At 41.3% G+C, this 24,732-nt stretch overlaps 1 protein-coding gene across 1 annotated transcript in view; it reads right to left on the bottom strand.

The window, feature by feature from the left end:
* The window catches only part of tafa3a (TAFA chemokine like family member 3a), a 93,268-nt gene that overhangs the window by 16,699 nt on the left and 51,837 nt on the right, over nt 1–24,732 (bottom strand). The window contains exon 2 of the mRNA XM_084542116.1: nt 20,209–20,318. Coding sequence (XP_084398242.1) covers nt 20,209–20,317 — 109 coding nt within the window. The 5' untranslated portion in view covers nt 20,318. The remainder of the gene's footprint in view (nt 1–20,208; nt 20,319–24,732) is intronic.

The raw sequence follows: 24,732 nt of genomic DNA, 5'->3' as shown, positions 1-24,732 counted from the left end.
CACTCATTTACCAGCACACTGAGCATTTAGAGTCACATCCGCAAATCTTCATTTTGTTATTTAAGTGTTAAATACTGATGGCTTCAGTTGTTGTCAAGTAAACAGGTGCAACCCATGAAACCCTGTGAACACTTCTGAACAGCAGGAGTGTGTCTGCAACTAGAGTGAAAGAGCTGTCCCTGAGCCATGCGTTGGCAGCTTTTAACAAAACTATCTATTTCTGCATACACGCCAGATGAAGGAAACTGCCGTGCAGAAATGTCAAACAGAATCTACATTAATCCGTATCACGACTAAGTGTGAAAACAAGTGTGACTTCGCCTTTTTCTTGGCTGGGAGCAGTGACTTTAAACAGTTACATCATTGCCAAAATGATGCCAGGCAACCAGAAGAGACTCCCGCAAGTCTCTAAGTTACAAAGCCAAGAAAAAGTCCTGCACATAGCGTCTTCTCGTTTTTAAACAGCACATTTAACAGAAGAAACAAACCAGATTTAACTATAACGAGACAGAACTGGTGGCAGTGGGAGGCAAATTCTGCTAACTTTAGACGCAGCCAGCGGAGCTCCTTACACCCATTTCTGTCTGCATAATAAGTCAAGCTCAGGAACCGATGCTTTCAGCTCAGAAGAGAAGAGATGTTATAAGAGGGAGACAACGCAATCAAAGAATCCTCACTAGAAATGTTTTGGGAATCCCACTTGCCTACTTTGTCACAGCCAAACTGGGTGTTGCTCTGACACAAGCACACAGTTGAGGGTCACAACCACAGACTGTATAAAGAAGGACGCCAGAAAAACTCCTCAAAAGTGAAGCAAAGCCAAGTTGAGCTCCCCCTGGTGGCTGGCTGCAGTATAGGTTCATGAGCTCCACCTCCTCCATGTTAGTGGATGGGACTTGGGCCAAAGTAAAACACTAAAATACACGTCAAATAATTTTTTTCAAAGATAGTTTCTGTCATTTTAGGTAGTTAATATAATGCTGATGCACGTTCAAGTGTCAATTCTTTGATAAGTTTCGTTTTAGTTAGTTATTTGACGCTATAGAAACAGGACGTGACAAAATGTTGATCACCAGTTGCCATTCCATCCGCTCCGTAAAGTGGCACCGTGGGACTGAGGGAGTTGTAAAAAAAAAAAAAAAAAGAATTAAAAATAATTACAGTGTATAATCCAACATTTCTTTGTAACTGGTGGAGGAAGAGCAGAGTGCAGTATTAATTAAACCAAAATGTGAGTGAGTCTGGAGGAAGTGTGGTCGGGTCATTGATATCGCGGCTCCACGTGGCTCCACTTGCGAATCGTACAGCGCGGACTCTGGTTCCAAAATCACAACATGTGGCTGCCTGTATCCCCGGGAAGGAAGTGGAGAGAAGTTGTCCATATTTAAACAGTCTATGTTCACGACAGCTTCAACAGCATTTGCATTGGCAGTGATTTGGTGGGATGACCTAGACAGCTTGATCTTATTACAGCACTCTGGACTGAGATATACAAGACGTTTGTGTTGCGAAACTTGTGAAGAAAGAAAAGCTTTTCTCAGAAACTTTTAAGGTTTTATCCTATTTAAGTGGCGATAATATACATGGAGTTTCTATGCCTGTGGCAGTTATGACTCACCCCCCTTTCATTTTTATAGGGCCTTTGTGTTGTTAGGCTCGATAACTCATACTAAGATGGCTGCTGAGACACCTGCCAGCAATGACTTTGCATTTAGAAATTTTTTCTCACCTGACAAAAAAGCAAACTATATTTCCAAAGTGCTTGACTATTCATGTAACACTATTCAAGTTACAGGCTTATAGGCGGTTTAGACTTCTGCGTTAAGTTGACGCAGAGGATACGGCGACAGTGCAGACCCCTACGCTGAGCCTGCGCAGACCCTAGCGCCGTAACTGATGTGCACCTCCCCAGAAATGTAACTACGTGCCGCGGTGACACAGAGCGCAAGAGCTGTGATTGGTCCGCTTGGTAGTAGTGTATTTCTGCTTTAGTACTTCTGGCTGCTTCTCCATCTCTGAATTGATTGTTTTGAAACAATAAAGATGGAACCCATGGAGGAAAGGTTAACGGAAGAGGTTCAGAGATACAAATGTTTGTATGACTTAAAAGTGAAGCAGGAAATAGTAACAAACTAGTGTTTGGTGTGTGTGGTGGAATGTAATGTAGGCTACGGCATCTATGTCCCGCAGAGGTATAAACTCTAGACTCTAAACTTTAGAGTAGGCTTTGATCCCAATTTGATTCCAACTATTCCAGGGGATGTCAGACTCCTTCTGTATCTCCAAAAACCATTCACCAACCCTTAATATTCACATCATCGTCAAATATCCATCATTAACAAATATCCAGTGAAGCAACGCCAAAAACTGCAGATCTTCAAATGTTCACTTGAGGCTGAGGTCATTCCCTGCAGACTTCCATATTAAGGCTGGAACAGGATGATTTCATAGTAAATATTAACATTAGGGAAACTTTTATTTTGGACATTTTAGCATGTAGCAGCTCTTTCGTTCACTGATTGCAATTATAACTGATGAAAAGATTTTATCAGTTTGGTCTCACGGTTGGAGAGGCAGGCTTTGAATCACTGGACTCACTGTATGTGGATGGACACGCAACGTCCGAACAGCCAAGATCCTTTTTCTTCCCCATGATGTTACTGCTGTATTCACCATTGTTGCAGTCATCTATAGTTTCTATACAACCGCAGCAAAGCTCTGCGATACAAAGACTGAACCACATTAACATAAAATAAATACTTCACTGAAGGTGCAGTCCTTGATTACGCAGTCAGAACAAACACTAAAAGTTGTTAAATATGCAGTATTGTTTAGACAAGTGTAAAGTGAAATCTACTGGGTCTTCCTTCAAGGTGGATTTGATCAAGCAACTGCTACATGATAAATAAAAAAACACACAAAGTCCTGAATACCAATGATAAAACCTCCAATGGGGAGATATTCAGATTAGGGTTGTTTCCTGGTTAAATCTGTTTGAGGCTGATTCAGTGAAACCACTGAGCACTTATGAATGAAAATATGAATCACTGTATGATTTCTTTATAAATAGCGGTAGTTCAAGAACAGGAAAAATCAATCCACAACAAATCACAGACTAGCTTATATTTAGCAGCTGTGTATACTTCTGCACGTCTGCTCAGCGAGCTGTGGCTGCGTGGAAGAAAAAATATAATTACTGAAGTTCATTAAACATTAAAGATAATAATTACACAGCAATTCTCAGCATGACACAGAACCCGGTCATCTCAATGCCAAGTGCAGAGATAAGAGAAGCATACTTGACAAAGCTTAGTAGCCAGGAGGCAGAATCTAGTGCCCAAAAATGTTCAGCTGAATTAATGTCAAGTCAGATGTTATTTCTTGCCCATCAAGTTGACATGAACAGATGTATCCACCTGACAGGAAACAAACTTCTTTATGCATTAAAGCTTGAATCCACAAGCCCCGCTTTCAACACACAAGGACAGAGGACAGAAAAATATACACGGTTTGTATTCTCGGTTTCAATCCCACCTCATGCAGCGGCCTTTATCAGTCTCTGGATGCAGAGGCAGATCAAAACACTGTCACGTCCTGGCCACAGGGCCCGACCGCAGAAACAGCAGCTGCCATAAAAACTCAGGTTGTAGGCCATACAATAGAGACACCCTATGAATTAATAATGATTCAAATCGTCCTGTTTGCTCCAAACGCTGATAGCCCATTTTGGTCGGCTCAAAAGCCCCGACACGCTGAAAACAAATAACTGCGACACATTTTCCAGGTAAAACACAGCCCGCGACAGACCCCAGCTGCCAACCTCACACAGCCAAAAACACTCATTAGAAGGAGACGTGAGTGGGCATTAAAAATAGATCCAGGTGAAACCATTCAAATGGCCACATTTAAAAAAAGGAAAAAAGAAAGCCTTAATGTGGCAGCAGAGAGACCAGGAACACACAGAGGTATTAGTTTATGAAACATTCATTCCTCTCGCATGGCGAGAAACACGGAGTGATCTCTCACAAGACCAGTGTTTAATTAGATTACCATATTCAGAAAAGACTGACTCATTTCCACTCAGCTGTAAACATGCTGAGCTGACAATCAGGCCCAGCACGGTCCAAGAAATACACTCACATCTGAGGGAGACAGAATCGGGAGTTTAGTTTAAAGAGAGATTTCAGTATTCATCCGCCTGGGTGTTGTTCTGATGAATACTGGTACAGATAATATTTAGCTCTCCTCCTAGAAGGGAGAGATGAAACTACTCTGGACTCTGGAAAGCTTTTCAGCCAGTGTAAAATAATAAGTTGAGTGGATGGTGGCGCTCAAAGCGATGAATTAGAGAATTATCAACCAACTCTGCCGTTACAATGATAAGCATCTTTCAGCTTTTGTTGTTTTTTATCCTTTTGTTTTCATCTTACTCATGATCGTCGTTTCCAATGGCAACAGCCAGGCAGATAGTGTAGGAACCCCACTATGACCAAACACCAGTTTGAGCCTGGCTGGTGAATATAGTAAAGTCAGATATTAACTGGGAGATAAAACAAAATAAAAGTTAAATGTTCCATGTGGAAAGACATGACTTGGACTGAACGTTAATGAATACTGACTCGTGTTTGGTGAATGTGCAGGAAAACATTTGCTTACCATACCAGTTTTTCATGACAAAAAATGACAGTGTCCGTAGCCATGTTTCCATACAACTCTCAAGTGAATTTGAAGCAAAGTTTTGAAATGAGACAAAAAAGACAACAAAAAAAGAAACAAATCCAGGCACCTTTGCCAACCGTGAGGGAAAATTGTTTCTTTTTTTCCCCCCCAATACGTCTGGCATGCAAGAATATACGTATAATGTTCTTACCAACTAGTAACTGGCCATGTTTCATGCTGTCTGGTGACAAACTCTTCTCATTCGCTAGGAACTACAACAGCTGATCAGTCACATGGGTAAATGTTCACTACCTCAGATTCAAAAAGGTTCTCCCATAACCCATCGACTCTTTTATGTAAAAGGCAAAAACAAAATTAAGTCAGCGTCAAGGTTTTTTCTTTTTGCAGCAATCGAGGAAGTAATTCCAAGTGTTGCCATTTCCATTCATTTCTAATGAGAGTGCATTAAAAATACATAATGGAAAAACTGCTCTTGTTGTTTTTCCAGCTTGATTCAGCCAAAGTGGTGGAAAATGTCACATCTGCAGGTTTAAATTAAATTAACTAATGGAATAAACTACGTAGCAGATTTAACAAGATTAGAAAGAAAAAGTAAAATGCTATTATGAACCAAAAAACATAAGTTACACCCAAGCTGACAAATCCTGGACTTTCCCTTGTTTTACTTGGTCACATTCGGTTACTCCCCCCAAAAATCTAGCCACTCATGACCCAACTGCAGCGAATCTTTTTAATATGGAAGCAGCACTGCGACTTTCAGTGACAAAAATAAAGTTCAGGTTTTGCTTGCTCATCAGTCTTTACCCTCATAGGCCAGTTAAAAAGAGCTGAAATTCCTTTTATTATATAATCTTTTACTCACTGAGGACGATATGTAGAGAGGAAGAATGTAGAAACAGATGAGCGTGTGCTCCCATTCCCAGAGTGTATGCTTTAGTGGTTTAGATGAAGTCCGTGTCAGTACCATTCATCAGGCTGCCACAATGTAAGAGCCCACCACTGACTGATCAATTGGAGTCCCTCAAGGAATCATACAGCCTTATAAGTGAAAGGCTACTGAAGTTATTAAATCCAGGGACAGCGGCAGCAGCAACAGCAGCAGCACACAGGCAGGAAAAGACTTATACACAGACTCGAAGCTTTCTGCAAAGTAAGTGTTGTCTTGACGTGGTTACTCATTCTCTAGACAGTCACTGAAAATGTAATAAGGGATGTTCAGACAGAGCCATTACAGTCTTTGTCTCATTTCATTACCTGTGATTTTCTGGCACTTTTGAGATATTGTATGTTCGTTTTTCATCATCTCATCTTGACATTGCAAGATCTCATACAAGGAATTTCTTTCTACTGCAAGCACTTTAGCCAGAATGAAAGCAGTCCAGCATTTAAATCCCATTACTGTCCACCTCTTTTTTTTTCAGCTATTAAAGCAAAGTTAGAAGTAGGTGTGTGCGTTTCTTGTCAGCATTTAGTTACAGTGCCCGTTTTTGGTGTAAAATAACCGCATATCATGCTTCAGGTGCAACTAAAAGAGTTTTTATTTTCTCATTCACCGTTACATCACATGTATTCTGTTCTGTACCAAAGATTTGCCAAAAAAGGAATTGAAGCTCTTTCATAACACACCGAGCGACATTGAAAACAGACTTTCTTCTCGGTTTTGTTTCTTGTCTCGCTGCATTTTTTCCATTGCACACTCTTCTATTCTATTCTCCAACTATTCTGCACTGTGCTAATCTTACATGGAGATATTTCTCCAGTGTCATTCTATGCAGACGACATTGTTCCACAAATTCTGTTCATGTAGGAGATCCTTGGTGATCCTTGAAACATGATGGTGCATGACTCATGACTCAATGAGAGCCTCCCTCAGTAAATATCATGGTTTAAGCTACACAAAAACAACTTTGTTTAAGTGAACTAAACATATCTCTATTAATATCGTTAATTCCTTATTTTATCTGGACCGAACTGCACTTTATATTTTCTTTTGCAAAAATAGAAAATGGAAGTACCAAAGAATGTGATTTGTAGTTGTATCTTATGTTCAGATGAGGGACTATCGAACTCAAATGGAGACAAATCAGATCCTAATACACATGAACAAGATTCTCTTTTCTGAAACACAACACTAAACTGTTTATAAACCGTCAGACACATGGTGAGCTGTAACATGCGTCAAATCCACATTATGGTATGTCTGAAATTGGATTTCCAGTGGCACTCTACGCCAAGCTCCACCATCTCTGCGTTGGTCTCCACAGAGGCAGACAAAAGAGAAGCCACAGATCCTCTACTTCTGTCTCTGGTCTCGCATCTGACATGCACACATGCTGGTTATCTGTCAAACGGATGCCATGTCTGCTCTAAACGGCTGCCATCTCTGCTCTCCAACTGGATTCCTGTGTTTTTCATCTCGAGCAGATTCCCGCTGACGCCTTTTCAGAGCTGAGTGGTAGGCAATGTCGTGAAACACAGAGGACCGGTTCAACAGAAAGGAGCTGAGGGTCCACGGCAAAACTTGCACTTTTCGGTACCAGCGGCAGACCCACAATGATCCGAACAGCAGACAGATCCGTCTTCATTAGGAGAAGCAGACGACAGATCGTGTGAAAAGTGGAGCAACAAGCACAGCCTGAAAATAAGAGGAATGGTTTGCTTCAAATTATTCATAGCTGAGGATCAGAGATTATTCTCATCTGAATCAAAGTGTCATGTAATTACATTAACAGTGCCGCTAACTGAGAGGTATATTTAACCAGTTGCTCTAAATCAAACCTTGACCTGGAAAACAATATTATCTCGTTAGTGGTGAGGCAGCCACCGGCACTGATCCCCTGTTGAATTGCGGGCCGCCTGAGGACACTATTAAAGGAGCATCTGACCCGTCCAGCCACTGACAGCTCAATATAAATGTCCCTCTTTTTAATAGACCATCTTGCTGAAAAATATGTCGACAAACCTTTTAAAAAAAGCCATTTCAGGAGGACTTCAATGGTCCCACCCATTACATTTTATGCTCCAGTCCGTTCACATAAACTTGATGCTCAGCCTCGGTTGCTGTTTTTATGGTCCGATGTGGACACTCAACACTGCACTTCATTCCTGGGGAGATGTGAGCCAGAAGGCGAAAAAGTCATGGAGCGCAGCCGGAAGATGGCGGCAAGGAATTGATAGACTGCATTTCAGAAGCTTATATTTCACTTTATTCAGTCAGTATCCAGCCTCTAGTGAATAACGTCGGGAAACCACCAGGCCATAGCATAGCATTACTTTAAAAGAAAAGAGGAAACTACCCAAGGCTGAACAGAAGACGGGTTTCTCTTCGACTTCCTCCTGCAACATCGCCTGACTACAGATGAGCTCTCATAAATGTCTGTTAGGATTTATATTATCAAACCGCATGGAGAAGAGGTTTCAGGGGACAGTTTTTAAGGCAAATGTGCAAAAATTACCACTGTGGGCTGCAAATCTCTAACAGTAAGTACAGGGAATTAGCGTTCAGAGAGGACATTAAACTTTCCCGACGTGTTCTCAGACATCTTGAAATAATAGCATATGTCAATTTGGAGACAGATGTTGAGCTGGTGGACAGCCTGTGCTGGTCTTGATGACGGAAAAGCTAAAAGAACCAGCTCTTGGAAGAGAAAAAAAGAATCCTTAAGATGAATTGCAATTGATTATTTTACTTAAAAACTATTTAAAACAGGGCTTATAGGAATCTGGTTATGGCCCAAACAGACAAAAACATGCTCTAAGTTTTAAAGCAGTTCTCATGATGCTATGGGTATTGTTACTAGACAGTATAGTACTGCTATTGAGAGTCAGTGAATTATGTTATGTTGTGGATACTTCTACTACTTAAGCTCTACATCTTTAGCCTATATTTGACAGCATTATTGTAAACTGGAACCATTAAAATTTGCCAATGTCTCTTCTTTTGGAAGCGCTATGCAGCAATGTTTTACACCAATTACCAATGACTGCTGCTCTTTAAATTAACTCCCTTCACTCAATTATTTGACAGTTTAAGTCAAGCTGCTATGGATGCTGGTGTTCACTAGAGGTGTGCGATACCGCTAGATTTGGTATCGATCCGATACCAAGTAAATACAGGGCCAGTATCACCGATACCGATACCGATATCGATACTTTTTAATAATTAAGGTGGATGCACCATCAGTCTTTTGTGATTTGCCTTTAGGATTATTAATCAGTTAAAATCCAGTACAGAACTTGGGCAAAGTTTATAAGTAAATAGAAAATATTTACTTATAAACTTAATAAAATACTTTATTATCACAATAAAAGTTTTTGTTAAAAATGTCCATATGCTTATACAAGTTTGTTGTGTTACCACTATATCTTACAGCCTTTTTACAAATAGTACAACTTGCTATCGTTTCATTTTCGGCCTGAAAATATAACCAAACAGCCCTACTCTTTCTCTCGTTGTGTGTAATATGCTGCTGGCCAGGCCTGGCTGGTAGCGGTGGGCAGTGATCGGTCACCTGGCGCCGCGGAGTCACGTGATGGTACAACAAACACACGAGGGGGGAGGAGGAGCAAAATGAGCCTGCTCTGCTCTGTGACAGCAGCAGCATTTAGACAAAGTCAGGTCGCCTCTTAATGAAACGAGATAAACTGAAACTTAAGTATCGATCTCATTACATTGGTATCGATCAATCTCGATACCAACGTTGGTATCGATATTATCGATATTTGGATCGATCCGCCCACCACTAGTGTTCACACGTCATGTTCTGAGGCCGAATACATGACTACTCAACCACATATTCACCTTCTGTAGCATATACATGGGATAATAGTAAAATGCTCACATGTTTTGGCATCTTTCAGACATTTGATTGATTCCTTCGCTTCAAATCACTATAAACTCAGCGGTCGGTTTTGTGCTTTGAAGTCTGTAATCACCAGGCACAGGTTGTAAATATCAGATATGTCTGACAAGATAGAGGCAGCTCAGATCAGTCTGTGAGTCCGTCACTGTGGCTACGGCCGAGTTTGAAAACCCCTTAAACTATCAGCCAATCTCCTCGGGCCATGATTTCAGGTCTACTTCTGCTGTGTCATGTGATGTGTATGTTGGACTTGGATGCACTAATTATAGTGTATAACGTAGATAGAGAAGGTGTCCTGTAAAGACCCACAAACATAAAGTCCATACTCTCTCTTTCTTCAACTGGATTGGTCGTGCACTGACACATCTCAGGCTGCCTGCACCTGTCGGCTTCAGCGTGCATCACGACTCGGACATCCCCGCCTGAACCTCTGAAGTTATGAAATTGATATGATGCACCAAACAAATATTGTGAGTGGGAAGCTCTAGAAAAAGGCTCAGCTGAAAAGCCATATGTGCAGCATTTAGCGTAACACAACTCAAATATTACCATGTTCCATTCTCAGAGCCTGGAGCGTCAATATGAGTGCCCCTGAAACGCCCTTTGAAAGCAGACATCAGTGAGGTTAATGTGTAATCTGTGATGTTATGCTGGAAAACATGCTGATAATATTTTATTGACAAAAACTGGGAGGATTATTGAGCAGAACGTACAAGAATACACGAACACAAAGGAAGCATGATGCTTCTGAGTGAATCTATCTATCCATCCATCTCTCCATCTATCTATCAATGTCTCTCCATCAATGTCTCTCCATCTATGTCTCTCCATCCATCCATCCATCTCTATCCATCTCTATCCATCTCTATCTATCCATCCATCTGTCTCTCTATCATCCATCCATCCATCTCTCTCTATCTCTCTCGCTATCCATCCATCCATCCATCCATCCATTCGCCGTCTCTCTATCTCTCATCCATCTATCCATCTATCTATCCATCCGCCTCTCCATCCATCCATCTATCCGTCTATCCATCCATCCATCCATCCATCCATCCATCCGTCTATCTATCTATCTATCTATCATCATCTATCTATCTCTCATCCATCTATCATCTATCTATCTATCCATCCATCCATCCATCCATCCGTCTATCTATCTATCTATCTATCATCATCTATCTATCTCTCATCCATCTATCATCTATCTATCTATCCATCCATCTATCCGTCTATCCATCCATCCATCCATCTATCCATCCATATATCTATCTCTCATCCATCCATCCATCTATCCGTCTATCTATCTATCCATCCGTCTCTCCATCTCTCCATCTCTCCATCCATCCATCCATCTATCCACCCTTTGATTATCATTTATTTATCTCACTCTATCTCTTTATCTATCTATCTGTCCATCCATCCATCCATCCTCCCCTGTCCTATTCTCTATGTTCTAATTATCGTCAGTGGTTTTTCCTGGAGTCTGCAGTACGTGCCAAAACATTAACTCGTGTAATTACAAATTAAAACAACTGTGTCAGAGTTATGAGCTCGCTGCTCTCCCCTCCTTCATTTAATATTAGCAACACTACCAGGCAGCACATTAAGAACAATATGTCTGAAAGCTGAACAATGGCACTATTCGTCTTTATGAAACATAAACTGCAATAAGTAACAAATTCCAAAGTTAATGTCATGTAGCAAAATGCATCAAACACCCTCCCATATAACACAGTCTGTGGAGCGGTAAATCACCATCACAAACAAGTTAATCACTTCAAACTTTTTTTTTCAACACATTAAATTTTCAGCAGAGCACAGAAACCTTGTGATAAGGAACGGAGCCGTGGCCAATTTGAAAGGGGACTGTACCTCCTCGTGCTAAGCTTCAGCCAAGCATAGGCCATTAAAAGCAATACAATTGACTAACTTTAAAGGAGGTTGCTCTAATTGCTGGGTAAGGGCAGGCTTTTAGTTTGTAAGACCCAATTACTGCCATGCTGTTAGCACTTCTTCACTAATTGCTTTCATCAGTTCAAATTGTTATCACCAGGCCCTCCTTCGATTTCTATCAAAATCCAAAAAAATCCTCATTTCTGTGCGTTTCAGAATAGCTAGAGGTAACTCATAATGTGGCGAGGGATAATGGGTTTACATTTGAGCTGTAATTAGAGAGGGAATGGAGATGGAAGACTTCTGGCGAATATTATCCTGGCTGAGTCTGGGTCCTTTCTGCTGCAATGAAACACTGGGACAGATTTTACTCTAAGCTACTGTGTCAGGCAGTGTTTTCTCAAAAACACACAGTTTTCTTGAAAACATCGATTAGAAGTGAGAGACAAGTCAGCGCGCAGATGCTGCCGATGATTTTGGTTCATTCACAACTTCGCTATTTTTGGAGGTTTGGCTCCAGAAAGCCTTTCAATCAATCCGCCTGGCTGTGTTGACAAAGTGTTCAGTTTTAAAAGTTGTAAAATCAGATGGCGAGGGGTTTTATTTTGAAAACTTTCTACCAATTATGTGTCTGAGATTCTGTAAGGTTGATTTGCGTTGTGCAGCATGCTGAGGCTTCTGTCGTCCATAAAGTCAGTTCATTGTCCAGATTACCCACTAGCTGTCAGTCAGTATTTAAATCAAATTTTAAATAAAAGTGACCGGTGGTTGAAACACCCAGATTCTGCCTTTCCATGACGGAACCTCCTGAAGAAAATAAAGAAAATACCAAGCCTGAGCATACAATTCAAGGACTGGTATGACTTTTCGACTTTTTTTGTACAAAATATTAAAGTTTGACAGTGAAGTTATTCTGTAAATATTCACAATTAAGATATTACCAAAAATAATCCCTTTAAACTTATAATAATATAATAATATTATAATAATATAATATATAATCATTTATATTTGTATCACCATAACATTGGCCAAAAGGTCATGCATGATCTTTGATTTCCCCCAAGTATGTGAATAGATATTCTCTCAGCACATACACTGTCCCTCAGCTCCCCTCTGTTGGCTACACAACCACACACGCAGAGGATACAATCAAGGCCACACGCAGCCACTCATGGCTCATCTATACAGCTGCCATTCAGATGCGTATAGCAGAGGACGTTTGATGGTTTTCTAATCTCCGTAGCTGCCACTGGGAGATGGGGCGAGCTGACCCCTGTCATCCCCACAGCGCATCTCAAACAGCCCCACATCTCCATCTCAATCTCCCTCTACTTGTGAGCTCTCCACCATTGTGTCGTCCACCTGCTCTCCAAATGTCAGGACGAATGCTCCGCGGCCGCATCCCTGCACTTCCCCAGGGTGGGGGTGACCTGCTTCGCGGCCGAGCAGTATAATGTCACGCAATCTCTGGGCAAGGGTTCCACACTGACCTGATGTGGAGTGTGTGGCAGGCTAATGCATGCTATCACACAACAACAGAGATCTAGATATAGTACATGTACTGCATTACATAGCTCCTTACAGGCCAGTAAACTGGAAGAAGCCACATATAGTGGAGATCCTGATGAGGAATAATGAGGTAGAAAATGCACAGATAGTGTGGGTCCGTCTTGGCTGGGATTCCGGGTATGTCTCTTCATCTGAAATCCTTTGCCTTAATTTGTGTAGGGGAACTGACAAATGAGGCACTAAACTGACCTGTGGAGCTGCCAGTAAAACCAATGGCTTGTTTGCAGTCGGCACAGTTTATCTGGCGGGTCTCCTATCTCTTCTATTTGTCACTTTTGGTCCCTTTTCTACCTCTGGCAGTGCCTCCCTCCTCTGATTCATTCCACTATGAGAACAAAAATGTTTCTTTTGCGGTAGGTATCCCAGTAACTTTGAAAAAATGTGTCGGAGAAGTAGAAATATTATATGCTTAAAATGCAAAGTACAAACACATTGATTAATACGAATTACTTTACTTTAAATTCTAATCTGTTGTATTTCGCTAGCTGCCCTAATGATGCTTACTTATTTATTTGGTCCTAAATAACACCTATATTTTTCACCAAATATCTCATCTTTCTCTCATTCCTAGATGATAATGGAGAGAATGGATTCGTCCATCCACATCCAGAGAGATTAATATATTGAGGGAACAGGACGCGGTGCCAAAACTCAAATGGGTTGGCACAAAATGTATTTGGCCCGTCAACCACTGTTAGCCCATTCGAGATACTCATACAATTATAACTTGTTGTACTGCGTAATTTTTAATCCATAGAGGTTTTACATTTGTAGATGCTGACATTCAAAGAGCCTAAAAAAGCAACTTATATTGGCTGTACCTCATCACAATGGGTCAAAGTCTGAGGGCCGAGGGGTGAGGCACATATGGGGCCGCTGGGATGAACAATAATGCATATGTGCAGCGGGCCACACAACACAGAAGCAAACCAGGAAAACCTGCACTCAGTGAACATTAATCATTCAAACTACTGGGTCCATCTTTGAGTATCCAGTTCTTATAATGCATTCAGTGACGTCACAGGTTTGCGTGTGTATGTCACAGAGAAGCGTCTGTGATGGCTACCTCGCTTAGCTGAAAACAATGATATAATAATGTTCTACTTTCTACTTACTTTTGGAGGCTACATTCTTCATGAATCTATACAAGTAATATATTGTTATAGTGCTTGCGAGTAGCACCCAGAGCTTTTCAGTGTTTCTCACTTGCCCTCACACATCAGTGGAGGCAAAGCTGACCTGTAATGTCTCCATCTAGCATCGGGAGCAATGTCAGAAGCCCTCAGCACAGGTAATTCTGATTCATTTAGGACAGATATTAAACTGAAATTTTCAGTTTAAATACATCTAACTTCAGTTAGATGTATTTAAACAGAGTTAGCTAAAGACTCATCTGCGGTGTTGGTAGGCCATAATTAAAAAATTACAAGCACTGACACACAGCACAGTCCGCCATCCCACCAGCAAGGACACCGATCAGGCTTGTCATTATGAGCATCTTCCTAATATTGTCTAGGTCTCCCTTGTGCCTCAAAAACAGTTGAGACTCAACAGAGAATTGACATGGGCCTTCTGAGGGTGTCCAGGTTTGGTGACAGGATGTTGTTAGTGGGGGGCCTTTGGGTCTCATGGGCTGAGGTGAGGTGCCTCTGTGGATCAGGCCTGTTCCAGTGCATCCCACAGATACTTGATCAGTTTGGGAGCTAGTGAATTTGGAGGCCAGGTCAACACTTTGTGCTGTTCTTCATGTTTTTTGAGGGGATGGGAATGGTTGCTGCCATCAAGGAGTGTCATTGCTATGGGGTGGGGGTGCCTGGTCTGGTCTAGGTGGGTGATACATGTCTAAGTAACATCCACATGAATGCAAGGTCCGAAAGTTTTTCAGGAGAACAATGAATTGTCACAGGATGGTCAATGTTATTCACTTCTCCTGTCAATTTCACTAATATGCTAATTATTATAAAACTCAAAAGCATGAATGGGCTGGTATATCATTGTCTTCATCAGTAACCACAATGAAAGATGGCTTTGTATTTTCTTTTAGTTGTGGTCAGATGATCCATGAAAGTGTGAATAAAGAGAGGAGCAGAAATTGGGAAAGCATAAAAGACTACTATGCAGTATAAAAATAAACTTCCCTATTCCGATCATCTAGAACTTTCTTTGTGCTAGTGCTGTGGAGGAAAAAAACATAATAACACTTGTTGTTCAAAACACAATGGCTAAACCTCCCCAGAATGATTCAAAGTAGGAGTGTCACAAGTTATATTTTGAGTTTCTAACATTATCTAAGCTGTAAACCCTAAGAAAAGCACTCTGCTGCCGGCTGACTCTCATCAAGACCCATCAAGCATGAATAGTTCTCTTCATAGCCTTTTTCCCTCCAGGCTGGGATGAGAAAACAATTCTACTTTATCTAGTAAGCATATTCTAATTTATAATTTTTATTAATGTGACACATCCAAATATATCTTAAATAATTCTATTCTATTTCTTAAATAATCTGACTGGGACGATGTGGAGAAATTTACTGCTGGATTCAGCCATTAATTTGGGCTCTGGAGAATCAGTTTGTTCGTAATATGAAACACTGAAAATGAAGTGCAAAAAAGTTAAGCCAATTTGCATAGAACACACACAAAAAAAATCCCCTGAAGCATGAAAATCAACTTGAGAATGAGCTATTAGAGTGCATTGCACAGTTTTTAGAAAGTCTCCAACATAAGCAAATATGGAAATATGCTCCTCAATTCAAATGAGAGCCAGTGCACAGTTTGGTCTTATTAATAAGGCTGCATGGCCCCTTGTGTGTGCCTGAATATAGGACAGGAGTGTAAACCTGATCTCCAAAGTCATTTTTGCATTTGCAATTTGTGGAGCTATCCGCGAGCCGTGCGGTTTAATGCTTTATATTTAAAAATCTAACAGAGTTTACGACCTGTAAACCGCACAGCTTAGAGTGTTTTTATCTGGAGGAGAAGAGGGAGCTGCTGCCACGATGCATCACACGGCCTCTGTGGCAAATGTGTTTTTCACGCCTGTTTTCCTCTCTACCACATCTGCCCTCACAGACACTGACCAACAAACCACAGAGAGCTTGATTGCCATTTTTAAATTAGACAGAGTAAGTTACTGTGATGAAAAAAGTGTCCAAGTATCTAAATAGCAGAGTAATGAGGCTCCCATTTGACCCGGTCACATCATCAGTCTAAATCCTATCGATGGGCCCAAAACAAATTGTACAGCCGAAAGGTACTTGTTATCACTCTCTCTCCAGTCCACTCTCTTCTCGCACCCTCTCTCGTCCTTCCTCTCCCTCTCCACTCTTTCATGACTAGCTAATGAATGTAGATGGTGCTCTGGGGGATGCAGTGGTCTTATTATAGGGGTTATGTGTGCGCGCTGTAAGCTCAGCATGCTGCAGTCAGGCCATGGCGAAAGGTTCAATTGCTTTGGCAAAGCCCCTACCTCAATAAACAGAGGGGCTAAAGAGGTTTGTTTATTGGGCCCACCTTGGCTTGACCTCCGTAGCTCAGGGACAGGATACGTGATTACAGAAGTGTCGGTGCAGCCCGAGGAGAACGGGGCCAGGCTACTTGTGTAGGCCCCCTCTCTCTCTCCTAATAAATCACAGGAATAAGTGCACAAACCACAAGAGCGGGACAAATGCAAAACCAGAGCAAGTGCAGTGTAAGCCTGAAGATTAAATGGTTTATCCAGCATGTTTGCAGTCAAACAAATGGGATTCGGTGAAATGCTGTCAGTCTACCCTGAAGAAATATATTCAGGAAATACTGAATGAAGTGATTGGATCACAGGAAGAGGCAGAGAGTAAACATGTGATTTGCTATATGGAATTGCAGTGGGTAAAAAAGAAAAGTATGCTACAAGGGCAAACGTATGTGGACACCTGAATATTGTGTCATTTGCATTCATATTAAAAAAAAACAACAAAAAAAAGCCCATCTGAAAACAACCTGATACTGGGATTTTCTTAAAGCTGTTGTGTGGACCTTTTGTCTCCCCCTTCTGGCAGTGAGAGTAACTGCACATACACGGGTGATTACATCTGCCTGCAGTCCCTTCTCTTATTTCAGAGTGCACCTGTGAGCAAGTACCACAGCCATAGTAATCCTCGTCCGTCCTCGCCGTTACTTGGCCTCTTTTTTAGACTTTAATCCTTTCTGTGAACACTGTGTCTCTTTTTTATCTGGAGAATCTGAAACTTGTCCTGGGCTCTTCCTAGATGCTGTATCATTCCATTGTATCCCCCCAGATGGTGTAGGCTGCCTTGTCTTGGTTGCCATGGTTGCTCCCCTCTTCCACCCATTTCAAACCTAGAGGCGCCAGCTGACGTAAAGCAAATCGCTACAGAAGTGCTGGAAAGTCACCACAGGTGCCAGATTTAACATTCTGTTATACTGAAAAATACAGAGAGGTTTATTTGCTTCTGATAAGGCTAGTCAGCATCGCGTGAACTCTTTTGGCAAGGTCTTGCATGCCACAGCCGTTCATTTATATGTAAAAGAACCACACTATAGTTTTATGGTCATTACTTGCTTGCAGTCAACATTTCAGTTCATCTATAAGCCGCTGGATGAGTTGAGGTCAGACCTCTGCAGGCCAGTCGTGTTTTTCTTTTCTTAATTAGCACTATGAGTCTTAAGGCTCTTTTAGAGTACTGCAGGACATGAACGGCGTAACTTACGCACATAGCCAGCGCCGGTGCGAGCCATTTATGCTTGTGCACTCGTCAGTCTGGCTCGCTTTGTAAAAACGCTGTGCCTTTTTTGCAAGTCAGGTTAATTTTTGTTTTTTACTTCCTGCTTCACTTTCAACCATGGGGACTAGGGTTAGGGTTAGATTTCGGTGAAATTTCGGCAAACACGAGTCATACATGTTTGTATCTCTGAACCTCTTCAGTTCCATCTGTATTGATCCAAAACAATCAATTCGAAAATTGCGGAGATGGAGAAGCAGCCGAAAATACTAAAGCAGAAACACGCAACTACCAAGAGGACCAATCACAGATCTTGTGGTCTGCGTTGCTGCGGCGCATAGTTACATTTTTGGGGAGGTGCATGTTAGGCTACAGCGCTAGGGTCTGCGTAGGGTCTGCGCTGTTGCCGTAAGCTCTGCATCAATTTCATGCAGAAGTCTAAACTGCCTATTAGTGATCAAACTATGAAGGCCTCACAGAAAAAATACTCAAAAGTATGTGGACAGGTGAGTCCTTCTGGCCATACAGTATATATTCTTTATTTTAATTTAATTGACTAAAGGTTATCTTATGAATATACTCAAATTTGTCAGTATGCATACCAATTGTACTTTACCTGCTTTAGTTTGCTGTTGATAGGCACAGTTCTATACTACCCACTAAGTGTATGTGATTTAAATTTAATAAATACAAGCCACAAAAAGCCAACAATCCCACTGCATATTAAACGTCATGACATGAGAAAGAAAAGAAGTACAAGGATTTTTTTTTGTTTATGATGAGCTTGCTACTGCATCATTATCATGCAGAATTCGTTGAAAATGATTTGCAGTTTTGAGCGTACTTCTCCTTAGTATTATTCAAACTGATTTGATTTGACCCAGACAAGACACATGCTATGGACCATTTTGTTTCATTTAACGTGTACAATAGTTATATCGAAGACTTTTGCCGGCCATGCTTTTATTTTCAAAGTGGAGCTGTTTCCCTCTAGCCGTTGCGTGTGCTGCTTGTCCTCCAGTGGAATAAGACTCATTAGTTCAATGTGTAGTCACAGTTTCTACCGTTACGCCCAGGGATCAGGACATCTCTCCATTAAGGAAAATCGCTTTGAAAGGTCTTCTCCCCTGAACATGGACACACAGAGATGCCTGCACACACTTAGTGTACTGGTATTACTTTTTTTTTTTTTCATTTGAAGCTTGACTTGCATGTCTAATAAACCGCTGAATTCTCATGTGCACAGAATTACTTGCAGTTGAGCATTAAAACGGAGAAAGTCGAACTAGTTATATCAGTGTCTTCTTTAAAAAGGTCAGCGAGGTGAAATAAGAACAGCACAAGAAGAATTGTTTGCAACAAACTGTGGCTGCTGTACCAATTTATTCACAATGCAACAACTGCAGTCCTTCCACATCACCCTACACATGATGTGTTATGTTACAGTTTACTGATAAAGTTATGTTGCATTTCATTGTCCTATTATGATTATTTATAGTATGAAAAATGGCTATAAAATGTCTTTTGGACTTTAAAAAGTTGCATGGTATGTTTGGGGGTGGCACCGACTGAGGCCTTTCTCTGTGGAGTTTGCATGTTCTCCCTGTGTCTGTGTGGGTTCTCTCCAGGTACTCCGGCTTCCTCCCACTGTCCAAAGACATGCTCATTAGGTTAACTGGTGATTCTAAATTGGCAGTAGGTGTGCATGTGAGTGTGAATGGGTGTCTGTCTCTCTGTGTTAGCCCTGCAAAAGACTGGAGACCTGTCCAGGGTGTACCCCGCCTCTCGCCCAATGACAGCTGGGATAGGCTCCAGCCCCCGGTGACCATCCAGAGGAGAAATGGTTACAGATAATGAATGAATGAATGAATGGTGTGTTTGATATTATGCTTTAGTTTAGTAACATCTGTAAACTGGAGTAAATGGTGGATCACTGACAGGTTAATTAGGGAAATTAACTACAAAAATGCATACAAGAAAATTCAATAACTAATGCTCCATTTCCCTGAAATTCTGTTCAACTAGACTTCTCAAGGATTGGCTATTGGTGTTGTATGCATTTATTTAATTTTTGTTCTTGCTGCCATTAATATCCATGAAATATCTACCCATCTGTTGTATTTGACAAAGTCCGACACAACTTCTTCCTGGAAGTCCAAAGGCTTTGTTATTTTCGAGAGTAGTTTTCTGACAAAAGATCTGACTTTCTGAGTTTCATGGCTCATAGCTAGTTATGGGGAAAAGTATAAATAAATAAAATGACTGTTATAGCACTCTTCCTCAGCTTCCTAAGCAGAGAAGTTGATCAGCCAGTAGTAGCAGACTTTGACTGTTCTGGGCAAGATGCCCAGAATAGTACATCCCGATGTGAATGTGTGTTCCTGTATATTATGAATTAAAAACTCCTTTATGAAAGACAGCGCTACGTTCAGTCATTGATCCTCGGAAAAATAGCAATGGAGAGCATGCGCACCGTACCTATGTGGCTTCTGTGCGACGCACTGGTCAGTTGTCCCCAGAGAGACACCATACAGACGGTCAGCAGCAGCGCCCTTCTGCACGTGCTCTGTAGGTCCCTCTCCTGCATTCTGGAAGAAACAAAATAAATAATAAATAAAAAAAGTCAGCAGCAGCAGCAGTTAGCCATATTTTCATCACATGAACACTTGGATATGCTGGCTGGCTCACTTGAGCTCAAGCCAACAAGATCCCAAAGCATTGACTTGGCAGTCACAGGTGGTCAATTAGTGTGACTCCTAAAATAACAAAGCTCGGGTATACTGGACATCTTTGCTGTGTTAAGGTTTCGCCCACTAAGGGCAACACACAAGGGGGTAGGCAATGCTGCACATAATGTGGTTACAGGCTGTCAAGAAATGTTCTTAAGCACCATAATATCCACACTTTGCTTGGAAGGTCAGTTTTAAATATGCATAAATACTTCGGTGAAATCTGGCAGGCAAATGCAGGCTGACCAAACGCAAGTCATGCTTTGAAGGAACAAATAGAAGGAGGCCAACTCTGGTACATATCACCGTTCAATATATCCCACAAACTGGACATTTAAATTTGCTACATAACATTTACACCAAAAAGCAACTTCCAGGAGTTTCAGTTTCTTCGTTTCATCTTCACGTCGGGGGCTGACTCCAAAAGCGAGTCAATGCCCAATGGCCCCAAGGTTAAAATACATCAGAAATAAACCTGCTTACATTCCATTACAAATATGTTTCAGTTTCTATATCTATCTTGCCCATTCATTACAACTGTACTGCAGTTAATTGATATATAATCTACCTTTAACTTGTAGTTTTGCACAATTAAGGGCTGCTTGGAGTGACAGGTGGGTCTTTCTCACCTCTGCTCCACCTCTTTACCCATTTTTACTCATTTGCAAACAGCAGGATTAACGTCACGGAAGAGAAAGGAAAAGACTTCCTTGTGTATTAGATGTTAGCTGCCCAGCAACAGCAGCTCATGACATATCTCTGCGGATACTCCAGATGATTAAGAAATAGTCTCTATATCAGCAAGCCTCTACAACCAAACAATATGCAGCTGAGCCTTTGTTATCTTTCAGTCTTCTGTAAATCATTTTTCTAAGCTGCACTGAGCAAAATAAATGTGTTCAACAAAATGTATTGACATATGTGTATGTGGATATCTGCCTACATTCATGCAGAAACGTCCACTGATAATTTTAGAAACTAAACTACACTGCAATTTATAATCCCAATTTAGACCTGACACAGAAAACAAATGGAGTCTGTTTATGCGCTCCTCTGTCCCACTTGCTGTGATCCTGCTACCTGGGAGGTGAGTAATGCTGTTTGTGTGGTCTGTCTTAATGCGTTCGGCTCAGTAATCTTCATGTACTTTCAGAGGACTGTTGTCCAGTAATACTCTCCATCTCCATCTGAGAGGCCCGTGGAGAGTGGAACAAGCAATCAGTGGCTCGTCTTACTGCCAACAGCGCTGGCCTCCTCTCTCGTGAGGATGCCGTCGCAAATCACAGCTCCGCTTTGAACTCTGTTCCATTGCAGCCACTCAAATTAGTAAAATGCTTGGTTTCGTGCAAAGAGATCAACTCTTGCTTATCTGGCAACGGCTTGCATATGAGGCAGATGTTATGCTGTGACTGCCTTTGTACTGACAGCCGGAGCCGGTGAGATCTTAACGGGACGCTCTAATTCTGTACAGGCTCAGACAGCTGACGCAATCAGGATGTTATGAGAACACAGACTATAGGGAAAACTTAGGCACAGTGTCTGAAATGTCACCCACAGATTCATCAAGGGACTATTTGAAGCCTGGGGTTTAGATTTACACTTGCTGGTGTCTGGTCAGGTGATGAAACCAAATCCAGATTTGGACAAAGAAGAAGAGGAGCCCGAGGTGAAGCATAAGTGAGGTGGAAGCCATGTGAGTCAAGACAAACTCTGCACACAAACACACAGGAAGAGACAAGCAGTGATATGGCAACATGGCCATGAACTCCTTTGGCGAGGCAAAGTGAACGGTACCGACTTAAACCAAACTCAACCATAGGCTGTATAAAGATGGACGGTGGAACTGCTCCTCAAAAGTGAAGCCATAGCACGTAGAGCTCCCCCTGGTGGCTGGCTGCAGTATAGGTCATAAGCTCCACCTCCTCCATGTTAGTGGATGAGACTTGGGCCGAACTAAAACACTAAAATATACGTCAAATAATTTTTTTCAAGAATGGTTTCAGTTATTTAAGGCAGTTTATATAATGTTGATGCATGTTCAAGTGTCAATTTGACGCTATAGAAACAGGATGTGGCATACTTGGAACTACCAGTCGCCATGTTTAACATATGATGCAAACACAGACTTTCAGCCACAAAGACACACCCTCCATTTAGTTCCCACCACCAGATTGTCTGGTTTGGATGATCGGGTGAATGTAGATGATTTACCCACAAACGTTCAGGTGGGAAACAAACAAGATGGGTTACCTAGGCAACAAGAGACTGGAACATCTGCTAGCAACTAAGTGTCAGCTACAAAGCACACTGCAACAGGTGAGTTGATTAATATGTGGACCAGGCTTTAGATTCATTATCCTAACAATCGTTTTGTTTTAAAGTTTTTTTTTTTAAATGTTAATTGGATGCAAGTGGGTTATGTGAATTAATTACGGTAATTAAATTGCCAACAAATCAGCAATGGGCCAACAGGACGAATACTGTAAGCTAGAAAACATGGATGTGACTTTTAGGAAATGCGTTATATTGGGCAACAAAGACACACAATATAAGAAAATGCCAATGTAAACATAATATAGTATGTTTCCATAAATTACCAAATCCATGAGCTGCATTTTTCCATGCTGCCAGCCACCCTCTGAATCTGTTGCTACTGCAGGACATTAAAAATAAAGATTCAAAGTGCTGCACCCACTTTAAGTGAAGTGGTTTATTTGATCGTTTAGTTTGTTCTGCCCGGACTGACCAGGTAAATGAACTCCCACAGAGTTAGGAAACAAATTTTCGCCTGCACTCCCAGTCTTTTGGCACGACACCAACACACACCGCCTCCAACTCCAGACCAGATGAAGTGGTAACATGATTAACAGGATTCTTCCCTTGGCCGGAGCAAATTTGGAGCTCCGTGGCAAATACACTACCTCTAATGGTGTACCGCTCTGCAGACGGGCTCGACAGCTCCGCCTCAGCATCAGTACATTTCTTCCACTTCTGTTTATGTTTCAAGGAGAATTATTAGACCCACGTTAAATATTTAATTTTCTGTTCTCAATCATATTTTTACATATTTGCAGTTACTGATAACAAGAACGGGAGAAAACTAGTAAATCTGTACTGACAGCTGAACTCCAGAAATAATTGGAATTTGAGTGCACGCTGCTGTGCCTATTGAAAATGAAATGTCTAGCAGATAGTCTGTGACTGTAGACTCATGGTTTGGGCTGTAGGATGCCAGGTTTTATTCCAAATTTAAATCTAATCAGGCATCGTATATTGCAATTTCCATCTTGTGTCTGGTAGTGTTCAGGTGGCTTATTGAAGCTGCTTAACAGGAAAATTATTCCACCTGACTGACGTGACACTGAGACCAGGTGGCTCATCACAAAATGCCCCGAACGGGGTAAACCTATTTGGGAGATAGGTTGAGGCAGATTTTTACAAGTTGGAAGCACACCTGAACAGTTAGTTTGGTGATCAGTTTGGATGCAGCCGTGTCATGTTCAGGGACACATCTTCTCCAGCCTGTGGACCTTTTCGTGCCCTCTCGTAAATTAACTTAGCAATTAATTCACGACACAGTTACACTCTGTCCAACTGTGCATGTAAGGTCTGAGCATACGGACAAGGTACACGCAAATGGGAATATGCTCTCAATGCACTCTCCGTGATCGGCTGGATACTCTGAGACTAGGCCTGCTTGTTAACCCTGTATCTTAACAACTGCTTGTAAAGGCTAACGATTTCCAAGAGGAGTTAGCGTTGAATAGAATATAATACATACATGTCTTTCAGACTACCTTTTTAGCAAAGCACAATATATATAAGGGATTTTTTAACAATTTCATGTCTTTCTTTGTACAAAGAAATCAAAATGTACCAAGTACAAAGATGTAATTGTGGCAACTAATGTGCGAGTTATTATTCTGTTTAGTCAAGGAAAAATAGTATTTTGAAAGCCATAGAAAGTCTCGAACAATGCACATCTACCCTCACTGCTTTCCTATGACTTTACAACAAAAAGTTCTTCAACAAGAAAATATGTTGAAGTATGTTTTTCCATAGTATTAGAAAATAGCTATAAGTCGCGGCTGTAGACATTTTGTCCTTGTGCCTCTAAATACAACTTAATTAGCAAAAACGTGTGTCCATGGAGGTATTGATCGCTGATTTCAATATGGCTGTTAATTGACCAGTCGTTCTAATACACTCTCATACGTAGGCAAATGATGCTGTGCAATCTGAATGGGTTCTCGTGACTACACGTCATATGTAA

This window comes from Chelon labrosus, assembly GCF_963514085.1.
Source record: "Chelon labrosus genome assembly, chromosome: 4".
Lineage (NCBI taxonomy): Eukaryota > Metazoa > Chordata > Actinopteri > Mugiliformes > Mugilidae > Chelon > Chelon labrosus.
The sequence above is the reverse complement of the archived record's forward strand: the minus strand, read 5'-3'. Positions and strand labels throughout refer to the sequence as shown.